This window comes from Asterias amurensis, chromosome 9, assembly GCF_032118995.1.
Source record: "Asterias amurensis chromosome 9, ASM3211899v1".
In the NCBI taxonomy this organism is placed as follows: Eukaryota; Metazoa; Echinodermata; class Asteroidea; order Forcipulatida; family Asteriidae; genus Asterias; species Asterias amurensis.
The window spans coordinates 13,365,026-13,388,007 of NC_092656.1; the positions used below are offsets into that span (position 1 = coordinate 13,365,026).

Sequence of the window (22,982 nt, forward strand, 5' to 3'; positions counted from 1 at the left end):
ATGCCAGCAAAGGGCTTCATTTACTCATCAGGAAGCAGAGAAAGATTATAGGAATGCTTAGGCCCGATCTGGGCCCAATTATTTTATAAAACCTGTAAGCAAGAAAATTTGCTAAGCATGAAATTTGTTTCTTCCTTGATAAAAACAGGTTTTACCAACCAAATTTCCATTTGTTGCATAATTGCTTGTTATTGTATTCAGCTGTTGTTTGCTTAAATCCTAAAAATCACATGGAAATTTGGTTGGTAATCCTGTTTTTATCAAGGAAGAAATTTCATGCTAAGCAAATTTTCGTGCATACAGGCTTGATGAAATTGGGCCCAGGGCACTAATAAGCTCATTGGTAGTTATTGTAAAATGCGCTATTAAAAAAAGTTTTTTAATTATAGAAGTTGCATCGTGCGATAAACCTCTCTGACATTCGCAGCAGTGACACTCAAATAAACCAAACCAGACAAAATTTGCAATTTTAATGCTTCACATTCACTCCGACTTACTTTATTGCTACAAAACAGAAAAAGGGTGAAAAGAACTATCAAAAAGCGGTAAACTAAATCTACACAGCGACTAAAACTACTCATTATCATACAAGAGTTATGCCAAAAATAGAATGCTGCTCTAGCAATATCATTTTGTATAACCTTATATGGGTTGCATTTCGATTGTGCATTATAATGCATAAAACAGATGGGTTGTTTTCTTATAGTGGCTACTGGTATAGCAATAACCAATCCAGGGGATGGCTTTTTTTTCCACAAAACTAGGTTTGCAAACTCTTGAATATTAATCCTGCATCTTTCACTGAATTATTTTGGAGAATTTGGGAGATCATTACCCATTCTTGCTTCCCTGTCGAATCGACAGCGAAAACCAGCAGCCATAAATTCTGTTTGATTACATGTGTAATTAACATGTAGCAACATGTACATAATAGAAAGATTTTGCGCTAGTTTATATGTGAAACAGTGTAGTAAAAAGGTTCCTCCTAAACAAAGAGATTGTGTTATCTTTTGTTCAATATACAACAAATGTCAAAGATTAATGAACTTACTAAAGAATAGGCTATATTATTTTAAAGATCGGAGCCGAATTTCATGGCTCTGCTTACCAGCGCCTGCGGTATTCCACAGGTTAACTGGGAATTTTTGGTTGTGTGCTTGCATACTCCATGTTACTACGCATTCTTTGTTTACACAGCTAGCGCACGAAAACGGCAGTTGCCCTGTAAGTGAAGAATCTGGTCATCGCAAGTGCAACATTTAGCGGCAAGTGGAGCCATGACAATGGACCCTGGTATAGAGCTCTAGGTGTGAGTAACACAACATGCTTCTGACAGTAGTATGAAATCTTGATAACAATCAGATCAGCGTCTATTACAAGACCAAGACAGTATATTTTAACAGCCACAACAATAAACATTTAAGGAGTGTACACAATGCAGTTTTATAACCCTTTAATGCATTTTCCAGAACTGTGAACATTTTAAAGTAATCTGTTTTCAAGCGACACTTTGCAAAAGAATAACACGCAGATCAATGCTAAACTTGAATTTTGTAGCTTATAAATTCAAATAAGAAACAATAGGTCATGATCAGTTTTTCATAGTCTATGTATTAGTTTTTCAGAAAAAACCTTAACTAAACTGGGTACACAGTGTATAAAACATAAGCCTTTTTGAAACGCAGACGAGTACATTACGCAATGGTCTGGTTGTACATGTATATAAGAAAGTACAAAGAAAAATGATGGAGTTTAAACTTAACTAAATACACTTCACCACAAGGACTACACAAGTCACACAGTACACATCAAAGGCCAAAAAACATGGATATTCCTTAAACTACATAGACCAACGAAGTCCAGCACATGTTCAAACAATGTGGTGAGCCTTTGCATGGTTCCCTCATACAGTTGTAATAAGTGCAAATGAAACAAATCACACTTGAAATGGGTGTCAATGTTTAAATACACTCAAGACTAAACAGCCTAGTATTGCCTCATCCCATAGCCCCTTATAGATTATCTTGAATGGCAGGACGGTTTACCAGAGGGTGATCTGAGATTGCTTAATTAATGGAATGGAAAAAAGAACACTGTCCAAATCTTGGCTGTTCCCTTTCTAGTAACTGCCTCATGAAATGAAGAAGTGAACTCAACCTTGGGAAATTTGTGACAATCTTTTCTATTCCAGCATTGTCCAGTGTACTTTACTACATTCACTGTGGTTTAGTGTTATAAATATTTAGTCCCTCTATAATGACATTTGAATAGGGACAACACATGTTTTGCTTTCCACCCTGTACATGTGATTGTGAACACTGCTTAAAGGAACACGTTGCCTTGGATCGGATTAGTATGAAAGCCTTTGAAACTGTTTGTTTTGAAATGCATATGGTTAGAAAGATGTTTTTAAAGTAGAATAGTATAATGATCCAAACAAGTATCACTCAAAATTGCACGGTTTTCATTTTACGTCGCAAACTAACACGGTCGTCCATTTATGGGAGTCAAAGTTTCCATAAATGGCCGACCGTGTTTGTCAACGAGGTAAAACGAAAACCACGCAATTTCGAGGCATATTTGTGTAGATCATTGTTTTCTACCTTTACAACATCTTTCTAACCATATCGATTTTATAACAAACGGTTACAAAACGCTTTTCAAAGACCAACTCGACCGATCCAAGGCAACCTGTTCCTTTAATAGTGGTTCTATGAGCTTTGCCTATCAAGACTGATCTGTTATTTCCTGTAGATGTTATACATGTCTTATCTGGGTCAATCGAGGGCTCAATCCTTTCCAAATATCCACATATACAGTACTACACTATTAGTCTTGCTTTTGGAAAATATTGAGAAAGTTTTAGGTTTGAGTTGTACCCAATGTATGACTCTAGGGGATTTGAAGCTACAAATATATACATGTACGAAGTACAGTATGTAGCCAAAACAAAATTATGTTTTCCTTTCCACATCTGATACACATCAGTGAATGTTGCCGAGTCCCGAGGATCAGTGATAATTATTCAAGACAGAACTTATCTTCTTTGACTAGACACGGTTTGAGTTGAGAGTGCAGACACTCTTAGATAGCAATCTAACTTGCCAGTAGCAAGCTAGTTAAAAAAAGACTTTATATGAGGCATCACACATTAGGAGAAAATCACATATTTTGTGGTTCATCTGACAGCAGTATATTATTCAAAGTTCCATACAGTTTTCATTTTGGCCATGATAATTGGTTACGAGACATTGGGTTTCATTGTCTTTATCAAGTCAACCCTGTTGGCAATCTTTACAGGCAACGATAAACATGTTTTGATGCACATCTATGCATAATTCGTAAATAACGCATACAGGAGGCTGAAATTTTATTACAGGAGGCTGTTAAAATCTGTGCATGTGGTCGGTGAAAAAAAAAAATTAGAACACAAGACGCAACTCAAAGCCAAACCCAAATTGCCAATATAACCCATACATGGATGCTATCTGCCCCCAGAGGTTACAGGTACATGTTTTTATGGGGTAGAGTAGAGGAAGGGTACCAGAATAACCCCTACATGTATAATGCTATCTGCCCCCAGAGGTTACAGGTACATGTTTTTATGGGGTACAGGAGAGGAAGGGTACCAGACATAGGATGAGGCAATATAGGAAGTATTTTTATACTAGGGGCTTTTTCTAAACCACAGAGCTCGTTTCCCAAACCACTACCCTCTGTTTTGTCTGGCGGCTAATGCTGCCCGACCCCAAAACAGAAGACACAGACTAGAAAAAAAACCAAGTTAAAGTCAAGATGTAGGTCCTCTCTGTTCTTGCACAATTCAACATTTAACTGAAGCCAACAGTATGATTTGAGGCACAGCACATATACACATGGTGTATTATGTTAAAGGAACACGTTGCCTTGGATCGGACAAGTTGGTCTTTAAAAAGCGTTTGTAACCGTTTGTTATAAAATGCATATGAGTAGAAAGATGTTGTAAAAGTAGAGTACAATGATCCACACAAACATGCCTCGAAATTGCACAGTTTTCCTTTTACCTCGTCGACTAACACGGTCGGCCATTTATGGGAGTCAAATTTTGGACTCCCATCAATGGCCGACCGTGTTAGTTCGCACAGTAAAAGGAAAACCACGCAATTTCGAGGCAAACTTGTGTGGATCATTGTATTCTACATCTTTCCAACCATATGCATTTTATAAAAAGCGGTTACAAACACTTTTTATAGACCAACTCGTTCGATCCAAGGCAACGTGTTCCTTTAACTGAAGCCACTTAACTCTTTCAGCGCCATATTGTACAAGTATGATCTATTTTATGTGTTCTGAAAGTGCCATTTATTATATATTGTACAATCTTTTATACATGTACATGTACAACAGAAAATAAATGTTTTCACAAGCAGGCATTATCACTCAAGAAATATTTTGAATAGATATAAAATCTGTATCAGGATAAAAAATATTCATTTTTGGGGCTTAAACAAAAAATGAATAAACACTTTTAACTTTGAAATGTACCAAGGCAACGCAAATCAGCAAGATAAATTTTTATTTGGCTAGAAGTATTAAACAATGCACGGAATTTCGAAAACTTAAAATGAGCTGGGCAATCCAGATCCAAAATGGCAACAAAAAGCGGGTACTGAAAGAGTTAAATGTCTGAAGACCACCCCTCAAAAAGTCTCCCATTGGTTGATGATATGGTTTCTTATTCTACGTAGTAAACTAGGTGGTTACATGGTTACTTTAAGCAACTTAGGGGGCATTGTGTCCTTAATAGACTGTGCAAGTCTTGGGTGTGTCCAGACATTGGGACAAACTGAAATGCATTAATTTTTGTTTTCACAAGTTAAAGCAATGTATGTGGGACTAAAGTGGTCCCAAAAATACTTGAATCCACACAAGACTTGCACAGTCAGTTATTAGGGCTATGTTGTCTGATATCCATTTGCCGTCATTCCTCCTCCTGTGAATCAAATGAGAATAATTTCAGAATGGTCAGATATTCAAACAATAAGACGGACAAGGTGCAGCCCCTTTGTTGGTACTGCTAAACCTTCGTTAGTCACTCAGTGCGCCACCGTGAAGATTGCAGTGTTAACAGCCCACTGGTTAAAGTGTAGAAAGTGCAAGGCTTGGTTGTTGTATAAGGTGACTTGTGATGTTTTGTAGAAGTCCCAAGGGTTAAAGCTAGAACTCGCTTGAGTCGCTGGTGAGGTCCACGTCATTTTGATCTGAGCCTATCATGTAGTCAAACTCCAGGCCTTCCATCTCAATGTTGGGTAACTACAAAGTTAAAAGGTATTTTACTCATAAACCAGTGCGTCCTCGCTCTGACCATTTTGATATGAGTGACTGTGACTATAAAGGATTTGGGTACTTCTTGTAACACAAAACCCACAGATTTACAGCAAACTTACACCGTTTGAAGATAATGACAGTAAAAAGCTAACCCTAAAATATTACTTGCTGAGAGGCTGTAGTTTTTGAGGAATGGGTAAAACAAAGTCACAAAAATACAATTTACATGCTAAAGTAATTTTTGTCACCTGAGACGAAAACTATTTTTGTGACTTGTTTTGTTTATATCTCAAAAACTACATGTACATGTACAGCACTTCAGCAAGTAATTTTCTAAGGGAAGCTTTCTACCAGCATTAGCTTCAAACTGTGGAAGTTTTATGTAAATCTGTGGACATTGTGTTTCGTGTCCTGCAAAAAGTACCCAGACCCCAACTCCAAATGCTTCAGTGTCACATGACTGATTATAAAATGGCTGTCATCAGTCGGTGTGTGACTCAAGTGAAGTGATAAATTTGATTTCCAGTTGGAGTATGATGCTGAGACAACTATATCACTTCTTTAGTCAAGTCATATTCTCTTAATAGATGCTAATTTTGCACCAGGGATAAGGAATATAATTTAAGTTTGTTTTACCCTTGCACCATACGTATGTATACTATTATTTTTGCGGTAACCTCATGATTCAAACTGCCTCTAGCCACTGGCCTCGTTGGTATATTGGTAAGACATCTGCTCTAGCAATGCAAAGGCCATGGGTTTCAATCCGGCCTGAGTGATTTGCCAGAGTTTATTTTTGGCTTTTCACAGAACTCGGGGAAAGTATACCGAGTTTACATGTTCAGTGCTTGATACACATTAGTTTAAAGGAACACGTTGCCTTGGATCGGTCGAGTTGGTCTTTGAAAAGCGTTTGTAACCGTTTGTTATAAAATGCATATGTGTAGAAAGATGTTGTTAAAGTAGAATATAATGATCCACACAAGTATCACTCAAAATTGCATGGTTTTCCTTTTACCTTGTCGACTAACACGGTCGGCCATTAATGGGAGTCAAAATTTTGACTCCCATAAACGGCCGACCGTGTTAGTTCGCACAGTAAAATGAAAACCACGCAATTTTGAGGCAAACTTGTGTGGATAATTGTATTCTACTTTTAAAACATCTTTCCAACCATATGCATTTTATAACAAATGGTTACAAATGCTTTTTATAGACCAACTCGTCCGATCCAAGGCAACGTGTTCCTTTAAGGGTAAAACAAAGTTATACAGCCAGCTCAGTCTGTTGCAATGTGTATATTCCTGGCCTTTTCAGACACTTATTCGGATTGAGACCAACCATTCTCATTGCCTGACTAGTCTTGGCTCCAGGATCCTTGCATTTGTTGAAAACTGCACAAGGCACTGAGCATATCAATGCAAATACTGCCCTCTATCATTAAGTCAATTTTTTGTTGGCTTTTTAAAAAAGAAAATTGTCATACAAATTGGTGGATGCCAAACTAGTTGCTGGCTCTTTTTGATTGGGTTAGTTCAAACAAATGATATTCAAACAGGATTAAAAAGCGTCATTTGAGAAGCAGCTACATGTAGCACAGTCGGCATATGGAAATATGAAATAAATTATGTTATGTGAAACTGGCCACATTGCATAGCTTTGATTATCATAAAAAATTATGTGTTATTTAGCAAATAATTCATTCAAGGATTAAGATTAACAATTCTTAGAGTTTTCCCTTCACCAACAATCAATTATGCGATGCAGTGTTTGTAATGGCAATCATACAATATCAACTTAGATCACACCAGTTTTAAAAGGACAGATTTTCGCCTTTATGCCTCGAGGACGTGTCCACATTAAAACTTCAGCAGTTGCAATGGCCACAAATTGTAGAAAGCCTTTTCTCTTACTTTGTTACTGAAGTCTCTTGATTGGACCCTGTGATGCAAAGCGAATTTAACATCACCACAAATATCTTTTAATGCAAAAGTTTGCAGGAGTTCTGCACATCTCAACTCTTTTGAAATGTTCTTTATGATTTTACGACTTCAGAAGTATGAACTGGGCTTACATAGATTTGAATGAATGATCAACAAGAAAGCTGCATTGTTTATCATCAATTCAAATACATCACATGTTTAGTGGGATGACAAAATTACAAAGGGAATAGTGGCAAGCAGGCCTTTTGACTTTACACTACTCGGAAAGCAACACTACATCAAAGCATGCATTACTGACTAAATTAATACAAAGCAGGTGGAATTCTGAAGCCATCTTCATTTCCTTGATGCAATGAATGACATTTGCTACTCTGAACACTAGGTGGCAGCAGACACTCATCCACTGTAGAATCCACTGTTCTCAAAAAATCTAGGCATGACCAAATTGACACGATCAATGTAAATTTACCCAGTGCGTCTGCTGCCAACAAGAGTAACTAAGAATGGCTGTGACTGATTCAAGTTTTTGGGTGTGGCTACTGGCTGTGGCTACTTGCTTAAATACATGTATGAGTAGAATTAGCTATCATTAGCCATAGTCACCGTACTACAAATGGTCAAATCTGACCGAGACACACAGTCTTTATTTGAATGATGCTTTGGGTAATATTCTTATTGCTTACAGATGTGCAATTTTGTTGTGCTTGGCTACTTTTTGCACTCAAATTTCAATTTTCAAGCCCAGGAAAGTGTTCATCTTCAGAAAAATAGTACCAGCTTTTGATCTTTCAATGTTGATGGCACTAATTTAGTTTTGTTTAATGTGTTAAAGGCAGTGGAAATGGTGGACACTATTGGTAATTACTCAAAATAAATGTTTAAGCATAAAAACTTACTTGGTAACAAGTAATGGGGAGAGGTCATCAGTATAAAACATTGTGAGAAACGGCTCCCTCTGAAGTAACGTAGTTTTTGAGAAAGAAGTAACTTTCCACGAATTTGATTTCGAGACCTCAGATTTAGAACCTCAGGTCTCGAAATCAAGCATCTGAAAGCACACAACTTCATGTGACCAGGGTGTTTTTTCTTTCATTATTATCTCGCAACTTCAATGACCGGTTGAGCTGAAATTTTCACAGGTTTGTTATTTTATGCACATGTTGAGATACAGCAAGTGAGAAGACTGGTCTTTGACAATTACCAATAGTGTCCAGTGTCTTTAAAAACGGGTACCAAATGCTTTACATAATGCCGTGTTAAACTCATGTGAGACACCAAACTAATGCATGCTAGCCATGATTAACATGATGAAGTGTTAGCATGGTTAATATACCATTACACCACAGTGAAAAAAATAATAATAAAACACACACAATGGTTAAGAATAGCAAAGGAAACTAAAGAAAATCTCAAAAAGCCTTGGGGAAATTGAATTTAGAGAGACGTGTCTCAAAGTCCAAGTCCACCTCATCACCAGAAATTGCATCCCCTTATAACTAGGCAGGGCAGGATAAGGGTATTAATCTACAGAAAGCCTTGAATTACCTCGCTTGGGATCTGTAGAAGGGAAAAGGGAAGATGAAGAAAGGAGAGGAAAGTGTAACTTAAAGTGTGGTATGATTCCCAAGGAAAACTAAATAGTATGATCTTGAAAATAATGTAAACAAACTATCACCATCTCTCCTCCTTTGTAAGTTATTCAGGCCTGGAAGTTCACCTTTGGGAGGGCAAGACCATTTTCATTTTGCAAAGGGCATTTCCTTTGGACAAATTTTTTCGTTTTATTCAAACGAAAGTATGAAAGGGCACCGAGGCCAGGTGGCCTCCGTCTAACTCCAGGCATGGTTATTTGTACACAACTTGCGTCTCAAAATGCGTTGATTTTTTTTTTTTTTTTACCATCATCAGGTAAGACCTTTTATTTATCATCATTTTTCTTTTGAAAAAAATAATGCGCAATAACAATAAAATAAATAAATCTGAATTTTCCATTGAACAAACCATCGTCAATTTGAAAGAGGGATAAGCACCATTATCCTGTTAAAAAGGAACAAAACACTGGTTTGTGCTTTATGCATGACCAAGTGTTATCGCTGAGATTCTAATTACTGAACATGGCTTGTTAGTGACAACAAGATATTTTGAGATACAAAAACTGTTGTGTTTTGTTAAACAATGGGAGTCAAAATTACTTCATCCATTTAAACATCTAACCCCTCGGAATTGAACTTGAACAATAAATTAGTACTTATGGAAGGAGAGCTGACTTCTTTGGGAGGAGACTAATTCTACGAGCACAAAATGGGGATGATTTCTATGTACATGTACATGTACAACAGTCTGTGTTTTTGAATTTAATAATAATAATGTAAAGATTTGTAATGTGCACATATCCCCCTTGCTGAGCGTTCAAGGCACAGTGCACCCATCTTTGTTTTCACATTACTTCCAAACAGGAAGCAATATATGCGATTCCTGACACCAGATGGCAACAAACGAACTAGTTCATTTTCTATAGCTAAATTTTTTTTTTTTTTTCCCAGATCTGAATATATTTTTTTGTAAAAATGCTGTATCTGAAACAAATTCTTTTATCTTGCATCCAACAAATTCCTGCCTTTATCCTGTAGGTATGAAAACTTAATGTGCCAAGAGTGGTCGGATTATTATTAGGGCAAGTACACAAACTGTTAAATGTACATACGTAATATTACACCAACAATGAAAAAAACACATTAAGTAAAATGCATGCAAAATAGCTACAATGAAAACTATAAAAACCGTTAACACCAACATGATCATGCAGTGACAAATTTCATGGCTGTTGTTTACTGCAAAATTCTGCGCTTACAACCCATAGATTTACATTCTTTACAGAGCACTACATGTCCAAGCAAAGAATTCTGTTAGTAAGCAGAGCGACGAAATTGGCCAGAATGGATCCCATGAGCAATTCCAGCATTCATTGCTCACGTTACATTACGAGACGTATCCAAAATCTGATTTCTGAATCCTTCATGTGACTTGATCCTTAATAAATTGATCAAGTGACGGGTAGCCAGACATATGTATGGCACCTGAATGTAACGCGAGTAAAACTAGACTTGCCATTTCATGTCAAACGTAACTTACCTCCATGTATGTAATAGACCCTTCCCATGAAATATGTAAATTGCACATAGCGCCTGCGCACTAACATTTTGGTTGGCAAAATGAGGGAACATTGCGCTGTTTTGTACACGGCTAATGGGTGAGTGACGCAGACGCGATTGCGCGTCCGCTTAGTGCACAACTCTATGGCGTTTGCCAACCAACAGGGTCTGTACGCATGCGTGAATGTGATTAGCATATTTCATGGGAAGGGTCCATTATAATAACAGTTTACCTACAGAACCAGCATTTTATTTTATTTTATTTTATTTTATTTGCATTGCCAACAAGCTTTGGATGCGCATTTCATAATTCATTTTATTCTCCATTTCTGAGAGCAAAGCTTAGCAGCTGACTTTGCAAGCACACTGAGCGCCCCCCCCCCCCTTTTTTGCATTTTAGATTAGCCAGGCTCAATGCAATTACATAGTTTGAAATGACTGTGAATTCTTCATGGAAAATATCAAGTTCATATGCAAAAATTTGCAAACAAATTCCCCAAAGAACACTATTTGGTGCGTCTGATTAGCTTCCAGGGTTCGCCCACATTAATTAACCAACAACCATGTATGCTTGGTCTTCTCGTGTCTATTGAATTGACCAATCACAAACAGTGATGCATGGTCTTATAGTGAATTGACCAATCACAAACAGGGATGCTTGGGTCTTCTAGTGAATTGACCAATCACAACCAGGGATGCTTGGGTCTTCTATTGAATTGACAAGTCATAACCTGAGCTGCATGGGTCTTCTAAAGAATTGACCAATCACAAACAGTGATGCTTGGTCTTCTAGAGAATTCACCAATCACAACCAAGGATGCATGGGTCTTCTACTGAATTGACCAATTACAAACAGTGATGCGTGGTCTTCTAATGAATTGGTCAATCACAAACAGTGATGCGTGGTCTTCTAGTGAATTGACAAGTCATAACCTGACCTGCATGGGTCTTCTAATGAATTGACCAATCACAACCAGGGATGCTTGGGTCTATTGAATTGACCAATCAGAAACAGTGATGCTTGGTCTTCTAGAGAATTTACCAATCACAACCAAGGATGCTTGGGTCTTCTAGTTAATTGACCAATCATAACCCAAGATGTATCTGAAAATGCAATCCCAAATTCTGAAATGCCAACAAGCAGCCACCTTTTTTGAGCAGAGATGGGCAAGTGTTAATAGATCAAGGGCGTTGCGTCCTAGGGGATGGGTGGGGCATAATCAAACAATCCTAAATGAGGGGCCTGTTTGTGCCCACTTACCAGCCACTGGAGCGGTGAGGAATTAATGACATAATCTGCCAGTTGGATGGACGCTTGAGACAAATTATTCAGTTGGTCTCTACAGGTTGTCATCAGGCCTGCTGAAACATCGCTGAGAGTCTGGGCCTAAAAAAGAAGAAATAAATTGCAGAATTTGGTATGGCAGCTTGATTTTATTTAGTGCTATGTTACGTATGAAGCTCCAGAAGTGCCATCCCACATATTGAGTACCAACATAACTTATCTCATCAAGCCGACTCAATTTGTGCTATAAGTTAACCTATCGACATGTTTTATGTCGGTAACTCAAAATGTGGGATGGCACTCCTGGAGCTCCGTAGTTATGGGATCGACTAAAGGAATACAACTAACACACAGTACTTCAATCAGCTTCATAGTGGTTACACACCTTAACTTCACAACTCCATTCTCTACTTGGACCTCATTTTTAATAAGGAGTCATCAAGGGCAAACAAATTGTTTATTTTGACCACTCGGACATGATTTAGTCAAGCTTGCTGTGAATCCAGGATCTGACCATCAGATTCAAAAAAAATGATATCCTTATACAGATAACCATCATCCTTAAAAATGAAATGTTTTAAAAATGCTTTATACTGTCGAAAGCTGCTGTAGTCTTGTAAGCAAAAGTTGTTATTGCCATTAATTTTAACAGTGATTACCAAACGTATATCTTACCTTTAAGGCTGGTTTGAACATTGCAGCCACGTTTAGCATACAAAGCCAAGGAACATTACAGAAATGGTAAGAAACAAAATCGTGAAGATCACAGATTTACATAAAACTTATAATGATGATGATAGCAGAAAACACCCCTTGAAATATTTCCGTCTGAAATGTCATATTTGATGAGAATCGGATTATCTAATTTTGCGTTTGGAGTTTATCGCACAGTCATGTCAGTGAGCGTTGATTGTTAATTTTTGTTTTGCATCGATGTCATGCAAACATGTGTGATCAGTTTTTCACTATTTTCTTGTGACCCAGAAACCTCTACAGGTTTGTCAGTTTGGGTACATGTTGGACATGTTGGATAGCATAAAGTGCTTACACTACCAGCAACTGTTTTGTTAGAAAAACCAATGATTTAATGTTCCTTTATTAGTGTTGAACTTAACAACCCCTTCATGTCCCGGTCTCATTACCTCTTCAAAGGAACGGTGCAGGGAATCAGCCAGGTTCCTAGTCTCCTGGACCTTCTCACGGAACTGCTGCGGGAGGAGAACAACGGAGGATGCAACGTTCTCTGTGATACCACGAAGGCGCTTGGCAAGGCTACGAGCAATGGCTAGGGTCTTCTGATCACCCTCCTAGAAAAACAAGGACAACAAAATGAAAACTTCCATAGATGATAGAGTACTTTATAGGTTCTTATAAAGCACTTTGCATGTGTCACATCCCTAGGGGCGTATCCAACGCGCTCAGTAATTTCCCTGCAAAATATGTGGAGCTACAGTTTGAAGTAAGAGATCTGCGGCCGGTTTTACAAAACGCTATAAATAATCCTAACTCAAGGTTGGACGAGCAACCCGTCCTACAAGTCCTAAGATTATTTCTAAGTTAGGAAGAGTTTGGTGAAATCGACGGCTGTTCCTTTTAAGCACCAAGTACAGTTCTTAAGGTGATATGGTGCAAAATACTGCCAATCAAACCAGAAACCACGGGGCGAACCCCTTCTCTTTTCGATAAGTGCACTGGGTTCTTTCATGTGCGTTACACAACACAGTAGGAACAACGGCTTTTTGTCCCATTCAAAGTGTCTTGCTTAAGGACACAATTGTCACGACTGGGACTCGCGCCCACACTCTGCTGATCAGAAACACCAGAGTTTGAATCCGGTGCTCTCAACAGCTCGGGCGCGACACTTTCATATGGTGAACGCATTCATTCGACACTATTGTGTTTGTGTAAATCTGTCTGTATACACCTAAACCAAACAGTGCACTACTATAGACCGTATTGAATAACCCCTTTTTGCTATGAAAAGTTGCCATCTTGTAGGGCAAACCGTATGCACATGCTAACGCGTACATCATCGAAGCACGCAACATTCCTGGTTTGATTTCCACGGCACATGCACGCACACACGCAATTGCACAGACACCATCTTGTAGGTCAGATATTTGAGCCGTGTGACGTCATATTCAATGCAGTCTATAGTGGTCACCATACCTCAAAAAGGCTTATAAAGTTAGATGTTTGGAGGGTCTTATTACCGTATCTTTGACTTCTTCATCTTCGGCACCTTTGTCTTCTTCTCCTTCGGTGGTCGTCCAATCATTCCAGGTCGTCCAGAGCTTCTCCTTAGCATCTCCAGCTGTAGACACAATGGATTGATTGGCACTGTCGATGCTGGCCTTAGCATAATCAATCTGAAAATAATCATCAGACATTCGGGTATTAACGTTAAGTATTCAGCCTTAACATCTCGCTAGTGTCATTGGTTTGAGACACCCCAGTATTGATCCTTCAAAAAGATCTCTAGTCTTTGGTGACTCAAAACCCATACATGTATATATCTGAGCTCGTATGGAGGGTCATAGTAAGGTAATGTTGCTACAACCACACACGCTCAAAATAAATGGTGTAATTTCTCCATGAACTCGAATAAAAAAAAGAGTGACTGACTGACCCAGACAAAGATATTGACAAAATAGGGAGACCAAAAATATAGGACCAGATAGCTCAGTTTGTAGATTGCAGGCACGTTATTCCGGAGGTCTTTGGTTCAAATCCCGCTCTAGTCAATTTTCTTTGTTCAACCCCCAAGTCATGGTTGCCAAAGTCTAACATGCTACATGTATATGTATATAGATAGTAATTAGTACAATAACGCAAGTTTTTCCTGCAAAATTGTTTTGTCTAAAGTTGCCCCCATTGACAAGAAATCAATCTGAGGGAACGAGTCATGCATGAATCGCATGAATCATTTCTTAGATTTCTCAGGGTTGGTACATGTATCCATTTGTGAATGCTGCGGCAAGAAATACAGTTGGTACCTGCTGTCGCTAAATGTGGATGGATTCAACGTTCTTGTGAGAAGAAAAAAACTGAGAGTTTGTTGCGGTGTCAAATTTTGACAGCCAAAAATGGCCACGCATGTTAGTTTGCGTTGAACAAGAAACAAGGAATACTTGTGTGGATCATTATATTCCTATTTCAAAGACCAACACGTCCGATCAAAGGCAACGTGCTCCTTTAATACAATGTAATAAGAATAGTACACCTGCTCCAATTATAAATATTTGTCAAGTGGCATGCAGTGCTGTATCCTACGAAGTTAGACAACATCCCAAGTTTAAAGGATTCCGGACTGTTTGGATTTAGTGTTTCCAATAAATTGGATTCCATTCCAACTACCTGCAGATTGCTGTGTTCCATTGCTACCATTGTAAGAAGGCCATCAAAGGCTTGCGCATTATATGTTTTATTCTTTTCTCTTTTTTGTAAAGGCTTCATCTTTGATGAAAGTGAATATTGACTGAAAATTGAAAAAACTCAAGGCTATATTTATCTATTGAACAATTACACAGAACCCTTTTGTCACACCAAGAGTTTCAGTCTTGAAGGGACAAGGACCTACAATGTACATAATGTACATGTCCTGAATAATAAAATAACCTTATTTGTATAGCGCTTTTTAAAAGGGATTTTGAAAAGGGCACCAAGGTCAAAAGAAGGCCCAAACTCGATGTTCTAGACTTCAGGCCGGATAGAAATTCCTTGGAAGTCTCTTCTCTCAACGATCACATTTATGATAAGAACTTTTAGAGACAAGAGATTGTAATTATGGAGATCATGGACTGGGTTTCAATGGACCCTTCCCATGAAATATGCTAGTTACATTCATGCATGCGTACAGACCCTGTTGGTTGGCAAGCGCCAACGAGTTGTGCACTAAGCAGACACGCAATCGCGTCTGCGTCACGCACCCATTAGCCGTGTACAAAACAGCACGATATTCCCTCATTTTGCCAACCAAAACGTTAGTGCGCACGCCTTGTGCAATTTACATGTTTCATGGGAAGGGTCTATTGGCTGGCAAGAGAGAGGTTTTGACTTTCAAAGTCTAAACTCCATCCTTATAAGTTCTTTTTTTATCAGGATGACGACGACAACAACTGTCTGGCACCCAGACTCACCAAGTCTACAGTGAAGTGCAGTTTCTCAATGGTCTCCTGGCTACGTTTCTGGGCATAGCGGATGTTTAACAGCGCCTTCTTGTGGATGCGGTGACGCAGCTTGTTGGTGAGGATCTCAACGCGCTTCACAGCAGTAGGAGCCTCCTTCTCCACGACCTCATCGTCTTCCATCTCATCCTCAAAGTCAATTTTTTTCTCACCTGTTTCCTCTGCAAGGGATAACAAAAATAAATAATTAGAAGATTGGCAGCGCCCTCTCGTGACCAGGCATGATTGATGGCCAAAAAGAGGGGGTGATGGGTTTGATTTCAGTTCGAGTACCCAATAGATTTGTTATCCTACTGGAGTTTGAAAGCTCCAAGTAAACAGTATTTATCACACATGAAAAGATAAAACCAAAACAAAGGATAGTAATTCTGTCTATCCCTCCAGACACCAGCCGTGAGACTTTGAAATATTATATTATTTCAAAGAGGTCTGACTTTCCTGATAAGAGTGGTATTTAGAAACATGCTAGAAACATCAAAGTACATACATGTAGGTATACATGGTTTACCGCCAATTACAAGGCTTACATGTGTTGTTACTATCATGACCATTTGGGCTGGCAGAAAAGGTAAACAGTCAACGTCGTTCCAAGGGATGAATTGATATATTCAAATAGCACACTTTAATTGGGCCTGTGGCTGATTTACTCTACACGCACGCTCAAGTATGGTTATGCGCAAAAGAGTCATGTACATGTACATCTTATTGAAACCCTTCCAACCAAACTGGACACAAACTGGGGATCTTTATTTTAAACAGAAGGGACAATAGCCTTACAGACAATTGCCCATGTCACATGAAAAGCTCCTCATTGTACATGTCAGGCATGCAACTGTAACTTCACAAAAAAAAGATGAAAATATTACAAAATTTCAATGATTTTGTGTATATTTTTCAATCTTGAATGGTAAAACTGAGATTAAACAAGAGGAAATCAGCTGATCCGAGGAAAAGTTGCCTGCCAATTATGTACAGTCCATGTTCATATTTATGCAACAGAGAACAAAGTGACACAAATAATAGGAGATTTTATTTTGGGTTAATGCCAAAAATGGTGATGCTTTGTCAGCTATACAAAACTTGGGAGCAACCCAAGTGTTCAACTTGTCACATCATGTGACCACAACCTTTGTTGGTTCAATGATAATGACTCATACAAATTCAATCCACTTATGACATCATGTACGATAATACACAATCACACTATGACATGACAGTTCACAATCACCATAGTCTATAAAGCTGTTTCATACTTCATGTAAATGCAAAGCGAATTTGACGTGAATTTGACGTCGCAACTATCCATTTGCAGCGATTTTGGCAAGTGAGTTGAGCAGAGCTGAACTGCTGCAAATATTTGTTGCGAATTTTGTGACGTCAACTTCCGCTTTGCATTCGCAGGAAGTATGAACCGGGCTTTATGGTACAAGCTACCTGCATGATCTGCATCCCACTATACGTCATTCAAATTATTCTGATTCAAATTATTCTGATTCACCCAATCTTTATCTTTTTATTTAATTTGTTTCTTTTAGCACGAGTTCAATAATATACCAGGCAACTCTCTTTAAAATTCTTATGCTGTTACTTTGATCAACCGTCGACTGAGTCATAGATTTTGGGGATGACACCGTCACCAAATACATATTTGGAAAACCAATCATTAACCAGACAGATAAGAGAAAACTATACAAGTAATATGTCATAACTCCAAGGAAGGCCTTTGTTACACAATGTATTCAACTGCAGTGCCCTTACTTTATATCTTATCTACATTTACCTTTGCTCTACACCCTGAGGGTACTTGAAACACAGGGAAAATATTTCAACACAATCAGGGCAAATATTTCATCATCCATAGAGATTACCATACAAGGAGATGGCATAAAACCATGGTGCCTGTGGGTAAATGTTATATTCGCTGGTATTTGCTCTGCCACTTTTCAGTTAGACTTTGTTACTTTTGTTATCTAAACAAAATGGCCATGGGGACATTCTTTTGTTCAAACTTATTGTTACAATAAAGAAAACCGCATAAAAAATAGGAATAGCATACAGAAACAAAAAGTAAAGAATGAGTCACCACTGGTACTGTACATTTATACATTCTTTATTAGGCAAAAACACTTCACCATCACCAATGACTTTCGTGTCAGACCAAGCCAAAGTTTCTAGAAAGCTTCGACCAAGAAAACGAAGTATTCAACAAACCTACCTACATGAACAATTATGATCTGAAGTAAATCAGTGACAAATGCATTTTTTTTCTCAAATTGTAATTTCTTGGAACTCTGATGACCAATTGAGCCACAATTTTCAAACATTTGTTTTTTATGCATACTTAATTTTGGGAGACACCGAGAGAGGATACTGGGCCCAATTTCATGGCTTTGCTTGTGGACGCAGGGAACTCTGTGCTTAAGTCAACCATATTTCATGGGTTAGCGAGAAAATGGGTTGTCCGAGTGCGCACTCCACATTATTAGGAATTCTTTGTTTACACAGCTAGCGCAGAAATTCAGCGCTTGCACATTTCAACCTAAAAATGACAATCGTAAGCGCAGAGTTACAATCTGACAATCTCTGCCTTTAAGCCGCAAATGGAAAATGTCAACCAGAATGATTGGTCTTTTGGTTGTTTTAACTTGACAGTTGACTAATGAATGAAAACATGGTCCTAATAACAATGTCAAGGTGATTTGTTGCCAAAGAATCGCAACAACAACAAAAATTCAAAAATCTAAAACAGCAAACTGTTTTAGAACAAAACTGTTTTAAAATATCTTACCAGTCTCATCAGCTGGCAGGCAATACTCCACAGCGTACTCAGAGACAGCCAGAGCGGTATCGATACCCATGGTGACAGCTTTGCCTACTGGAGTACCCATGAACCGGTTCACTCCATCAACACCCTTCTGCTTGGTGTTGTCATACACTGCCTTAGTGCCATCTTGGATGTTAGTCAACAACTACGAGACGAGAACAAAATAACAACAATTGAGCAAACTGTTTTATGATGTTTTACCAGTCTCATCAGCTGGCAGGCTGAAAACTCAAGTGTTTCTGATCAGCAGAGTGTGGGTTTGAATCCCCCAGCCGCGACACTTGTGTCCTTTAAAACAAGACACTTAACCATTGCTTCGTCCTTCGGATGGGACGTAACGCCTTTGGTACCGTGTGTTTTGTAACGCACCTAGAACCCAGTGAGCTTATCGAAAAGAGAAGGGGTTCGACCCGGTGTTCCTGGTTTTATTGGCAGCATATTGTACCTTGTAAACCGTTAAATGAGGCTATGGATTAGGTCTAGTACTTCAAAAGCAGTCCGAAATACAATTGCAGGAAAACACAGAATGTTGAAGCGCCTTCAGCGTCACTGAGTGACGAAAACAAGCGCTTTATAAGAAGCCACTATTATTCATGAATTCTGAGGGCCAAACGTTCCAGAGCATGGGATTTAAGTGTGGTCTAGAACCTTGATTGAGAAACTTGTTTCCTTGAGCAAGACACTCAAATATAAATTGCGATTGTTTAGGCATACCTCTTCAGTTGGCGTGTTGATCATTGGGACCTTCTCTTCCAGCTTGTCCAGTGTGTGACAAGCGAAATCATTCACCATTGTAACTAGAGAAGATCAAAACAAAACATTTCATTAGTGGTGTTCAGAATTGTACGAGATATATTTTGCACCATTTAGATTTTAGTGATTTAGGTTCAGCTTTCATGTTTGTGGTTTTGTACAAAACCATGTTGCAGGGTTCTTACCAGGGTACCACTGGGATACAGTTTTGCCAAAGAATACTGAATTGAAATTAAGTCTTCAATATGTTTTCAACTTTCTATTAAATGAACCAAAATGTGCATTCATAAATACCTCAGACAGTTTCCATATTCCTATTGGTGGAGAGCGCGTCACGTGGGGGTGTATAAACCTTTGATAATGAAAGTGTTGAAACATAGGCGTGACACGCGCACCTGTGCTTATATGACAGTTTCTTCATTCCTATTGGTCGAGAGCAACGGCCGGGACAGTTGTGCCACATCACACGATACGCGCGACGCATACAGCCATCTCCTTATAACGAGTTGTTTACCCGAGGGCCTTACCATTTCATAGCTGGAGGGGTGTTGTGTTGAAAGAAATCATTGAACAATTTCAATTTTTGCATTTATTTTATCTTTCGACCAAAAAGTGTTGGTGTTTTTTGACCGAAAAGGTATTTATGAATAGGAATCAAAGTGTGTTGAATCGGTTTTCAACTTGTGGTTTAAACCCCCCGAGGGCTGGTTCTTGCTAATTTACCTCGACTTCGTCTCGGTAAAATTATCAAGTCCAAGCCTCGGCGCGGGTTTAAACCACTAGTTGAAAACCTCTTCACCACACATTGATTCCCTTATTCTAGAGCATGATAAATGGTTTATTTGGGTGTTTTTTTGTGAAATGACATGTAAAAATGTGCGTGTATCAGCACAACATCTCAAAATCAAGTGCCGCCCAAAGTCTCCCATAAACTGCATTCACAACCATGACTTGATCCCTGTTGAGGTACTTACTTGGCTTGTCCAGAGCGCTTACAACTGGCTGAGCAGTGGATGCTGCCATGGATACAGATTTCTCGGCGTATCCAAGGGCAGTGTTGGCAAATTGGCTGCTCTCTTTGGTCCAGGTGTACATATTAGACACCTGTTCAAATAAGGGAGGAAAATAAATGTTATTATTAGGTTGCTTAAAGCCATTATACACTTTCGGTACAGAAAACAAAACAAAAGTTCACAGATTTACAAATAATTTACAGGGTTTACAGAAGGTAATGGTGAAAGACCTCTCTTGAAATATTAGTCCATGAACTGCTTTACTTTTAGAGAAAACAGTAAAACAATATCAATTCTCGATAGCGAGAATTACGGATTGATTTTAAACACGTCATGACACGGCGAAACGTGCAGAAAAAAAGAGTGGGTTTTCCCGTTATTTTTTCCCGACTCCGATGACCGATTGCGCCTAAATTTTCACAGGTTTGTTATTTTATATATAAGTTGTGATACACGAAGTGTGGGACTTGGACAATACTGTTTACCGAAAGTGTGTAATGGCTTTAAAGGGAAGCTATACATTTGGTTATCACTTTAAAAATTTATGACAATGGTTTGAAGCCTGTATCAGCTTTCGATAGTAATAAATCATTTTGAAAAGTATTTCAGTTCAAAGTCCCAGCAATGGCTTTGCGGCGAGCATTTATGGATTGGTCTATGCAAAGATCACTACTTTACTTTTAGGCTCTGGCTGTGCAGTCAATTATCATGTAAAGCTTTCAACTTGGCAAAGACCATGATCTTGTGCACGTAAGTTGCAATTAATGTGTTTTCTCTTAAAGGAAATGGTGTTTGAACTCTCAAACACAACAAGAATTAAAGCGATGACGAAATTGGCAGAGTGGGATGGAGTCGAACAGTGTTACATGCAAGTGGTTCACAACTCATGTTGCGTTTCAGGTCTGTATGCTTCGTTTTGGTAAAGGCCATCCTATGAGGAAATTGAAAATTTTACACTTAGCATATTCACGGGTAATGACCAGGGGCATGGAGGCAATCATTGCCTCTGTGAAGTATCAAGCCTGGTGTTTGTTACATAACCACACACAATGACATTATTACCTGTCCGAGGGTGGAGCTGACAACAGGGATGCTAGTGACACGGGTGATGATGCCAGCACTGTCAGCATTACTTCCATCACAAACAACAACATTCCCTGGACCAGATCCAACGGGCTCCATGATTACTTCACTCATGTTAGTCTTTGTCTCAATCTCGAAATTTTCTTCTTCTTCCTCTTGGGTTTCGTCCGGCTGTGAAGTTTCTCCTACCTCTTGGAACTCTTCCAGCTGTACGTTTTCTTCTAAAGCAAAAGCTTCTTCAAGTTCGACTTGTAGGCTTTCTAGGGAAGACATTGAAACAAAATATTCCTTTAATCTTTCACATTTAAACTTGACATGGTAGAGATGACAATCTAGTTGTGCATGTCTTAAAGGTTTGCACTCACACCGTGTATAGCAAATACACATGAATATCTCTTTGAGTTGTGGTTCTGATTTGGATTTGGATCAAACAAAATCGGAAATTAGACTGATGTACTGTAGGAAGAAAACCATCCCTAATAGGCCTACATAGCATGAATATTATTATTTTTTTAAGTCTACAATCCCGGCCAAGATGCTTGGGCCACCCATTCCCAAAATTCTCTCCACCGTCCACTACCGTCCACCGCTCAATGTTTAATGGAACGCATAGGCCTACATACATGTAGCATGAATATATTTTTTTTTCAGTCTTCAATCCCGGCCAAGATGCTTGAACCACCCATTCCCAAAATTCTCTCCACCGTCCACCGCTCAATGTTGAATGGAACACAGAAGACCATGCAATCACAATCAACATTGAAAGGGGGGCAGGGGGGGCTAACGAGATATGGTGGGGATTGTACATGTACATGTACAATGTAGGTCCAAGTCTGTTTTATCAGTCTTGGCTAAGTCCTTGGCCTACAATACACAATTTCTCATTCAAACTTCCCTTTGTTTACCATTTACCAACAGCTGACTTTACACTTATCACACATGGTACTTAGCATGGGAAAAGCTAAATTAACAATTTAAATTTATAAACAGGTAGTGATTATACACCACCTGTGGATTCTATCCACTGACAATAGTCTCTATCCATGCCCTCATAGACCTGACTTGACTATACAGCACACACATGTACAGCAATGGCAAATTCTAGCATCTTCCGTTTGTTTTGTGATTTTGCTTGCAGCCTGCTATGGACAAAAGCTACCATGCATAATCAAACAGGTATTCACATTTAATCTACAATACTGAGAGCACACATATTTAGCAACAGGGGCCAATGCCCTTAAAACACAAAAGGAACGAGGAGTTTTTTTCCTTTAAAATGGGCGACCCATACACTTTTAAAGACAACCAGCAGGTTTTTTTTCATTAAAGTGTTTCTTCTTTTTTTGTTTAAAAAAGAAAAGAAAAAGGGGGTGGCTTCTAAAAAGGAACAAGGAAACAGGAACTGGTTGAGGACTCTAAACTTTAAGGTTTTGTT

General features: G+C 38.7%; 1 protein-coding gene across 4 annotated transcripts in view; it reads right to left on the reverse strand.

Annotated features, from left to right (window-relative positions):
* Positions 1–460: 460 nt before the first annotated feature.
* The window catches only part of LOC139941431 (perilipin-2-like), a 29,334-nt gene continuing 6,812 nt past the window's right edge, over positions 461–22,982 (reverse strand). The window contains exons 2-11 of one of the 4 annotated variants that reach the window (XM_071937920.1): positions 21,527–21,807; positions 20,426–20,555; positions 19,413–19,495; positions 18,663–18,843; positions 15,827–16,035; positions 13,901–14,056; positions 12,830–12,994; positions 11,664–11,789; positions 8,796–8,807; positions 461–5,292 (exon numbers count right to left, since the gene is read on the reverse strand). In XM_071937920.1, coding sequence (XP_071794021.1) covers positions 5,197–5,292; positions 8,796–8,807; positions 11,664–11,789; positions 12,830–12,994; positions 13,901–14,056; positions 15,827–16,035; positions 18,663–18,843; positions 19,413–19,495; positions 20,426–20,555; positions 21,527–21,807 — 1,439 coding nt within the window. In that variant the 3' untranslated portion in view covers positions 461–5,196. The remainder of the gene's footprint in view (positions 5,293–8,795; positions 8,808–11,663; positions 11,790–12,829; positions 12,995–13,900; positions 14,057–15,826; positions 16,036–18,662; positions 18,844–19,412; positions 19,496–20,425; positions 20,556–21,526; positions 21,808–22,982) is intronic. The other 3 variants (XM_071937922.1, XM_071937921.1, XM_071937923.1) reach the window with 3 other exon arrangements.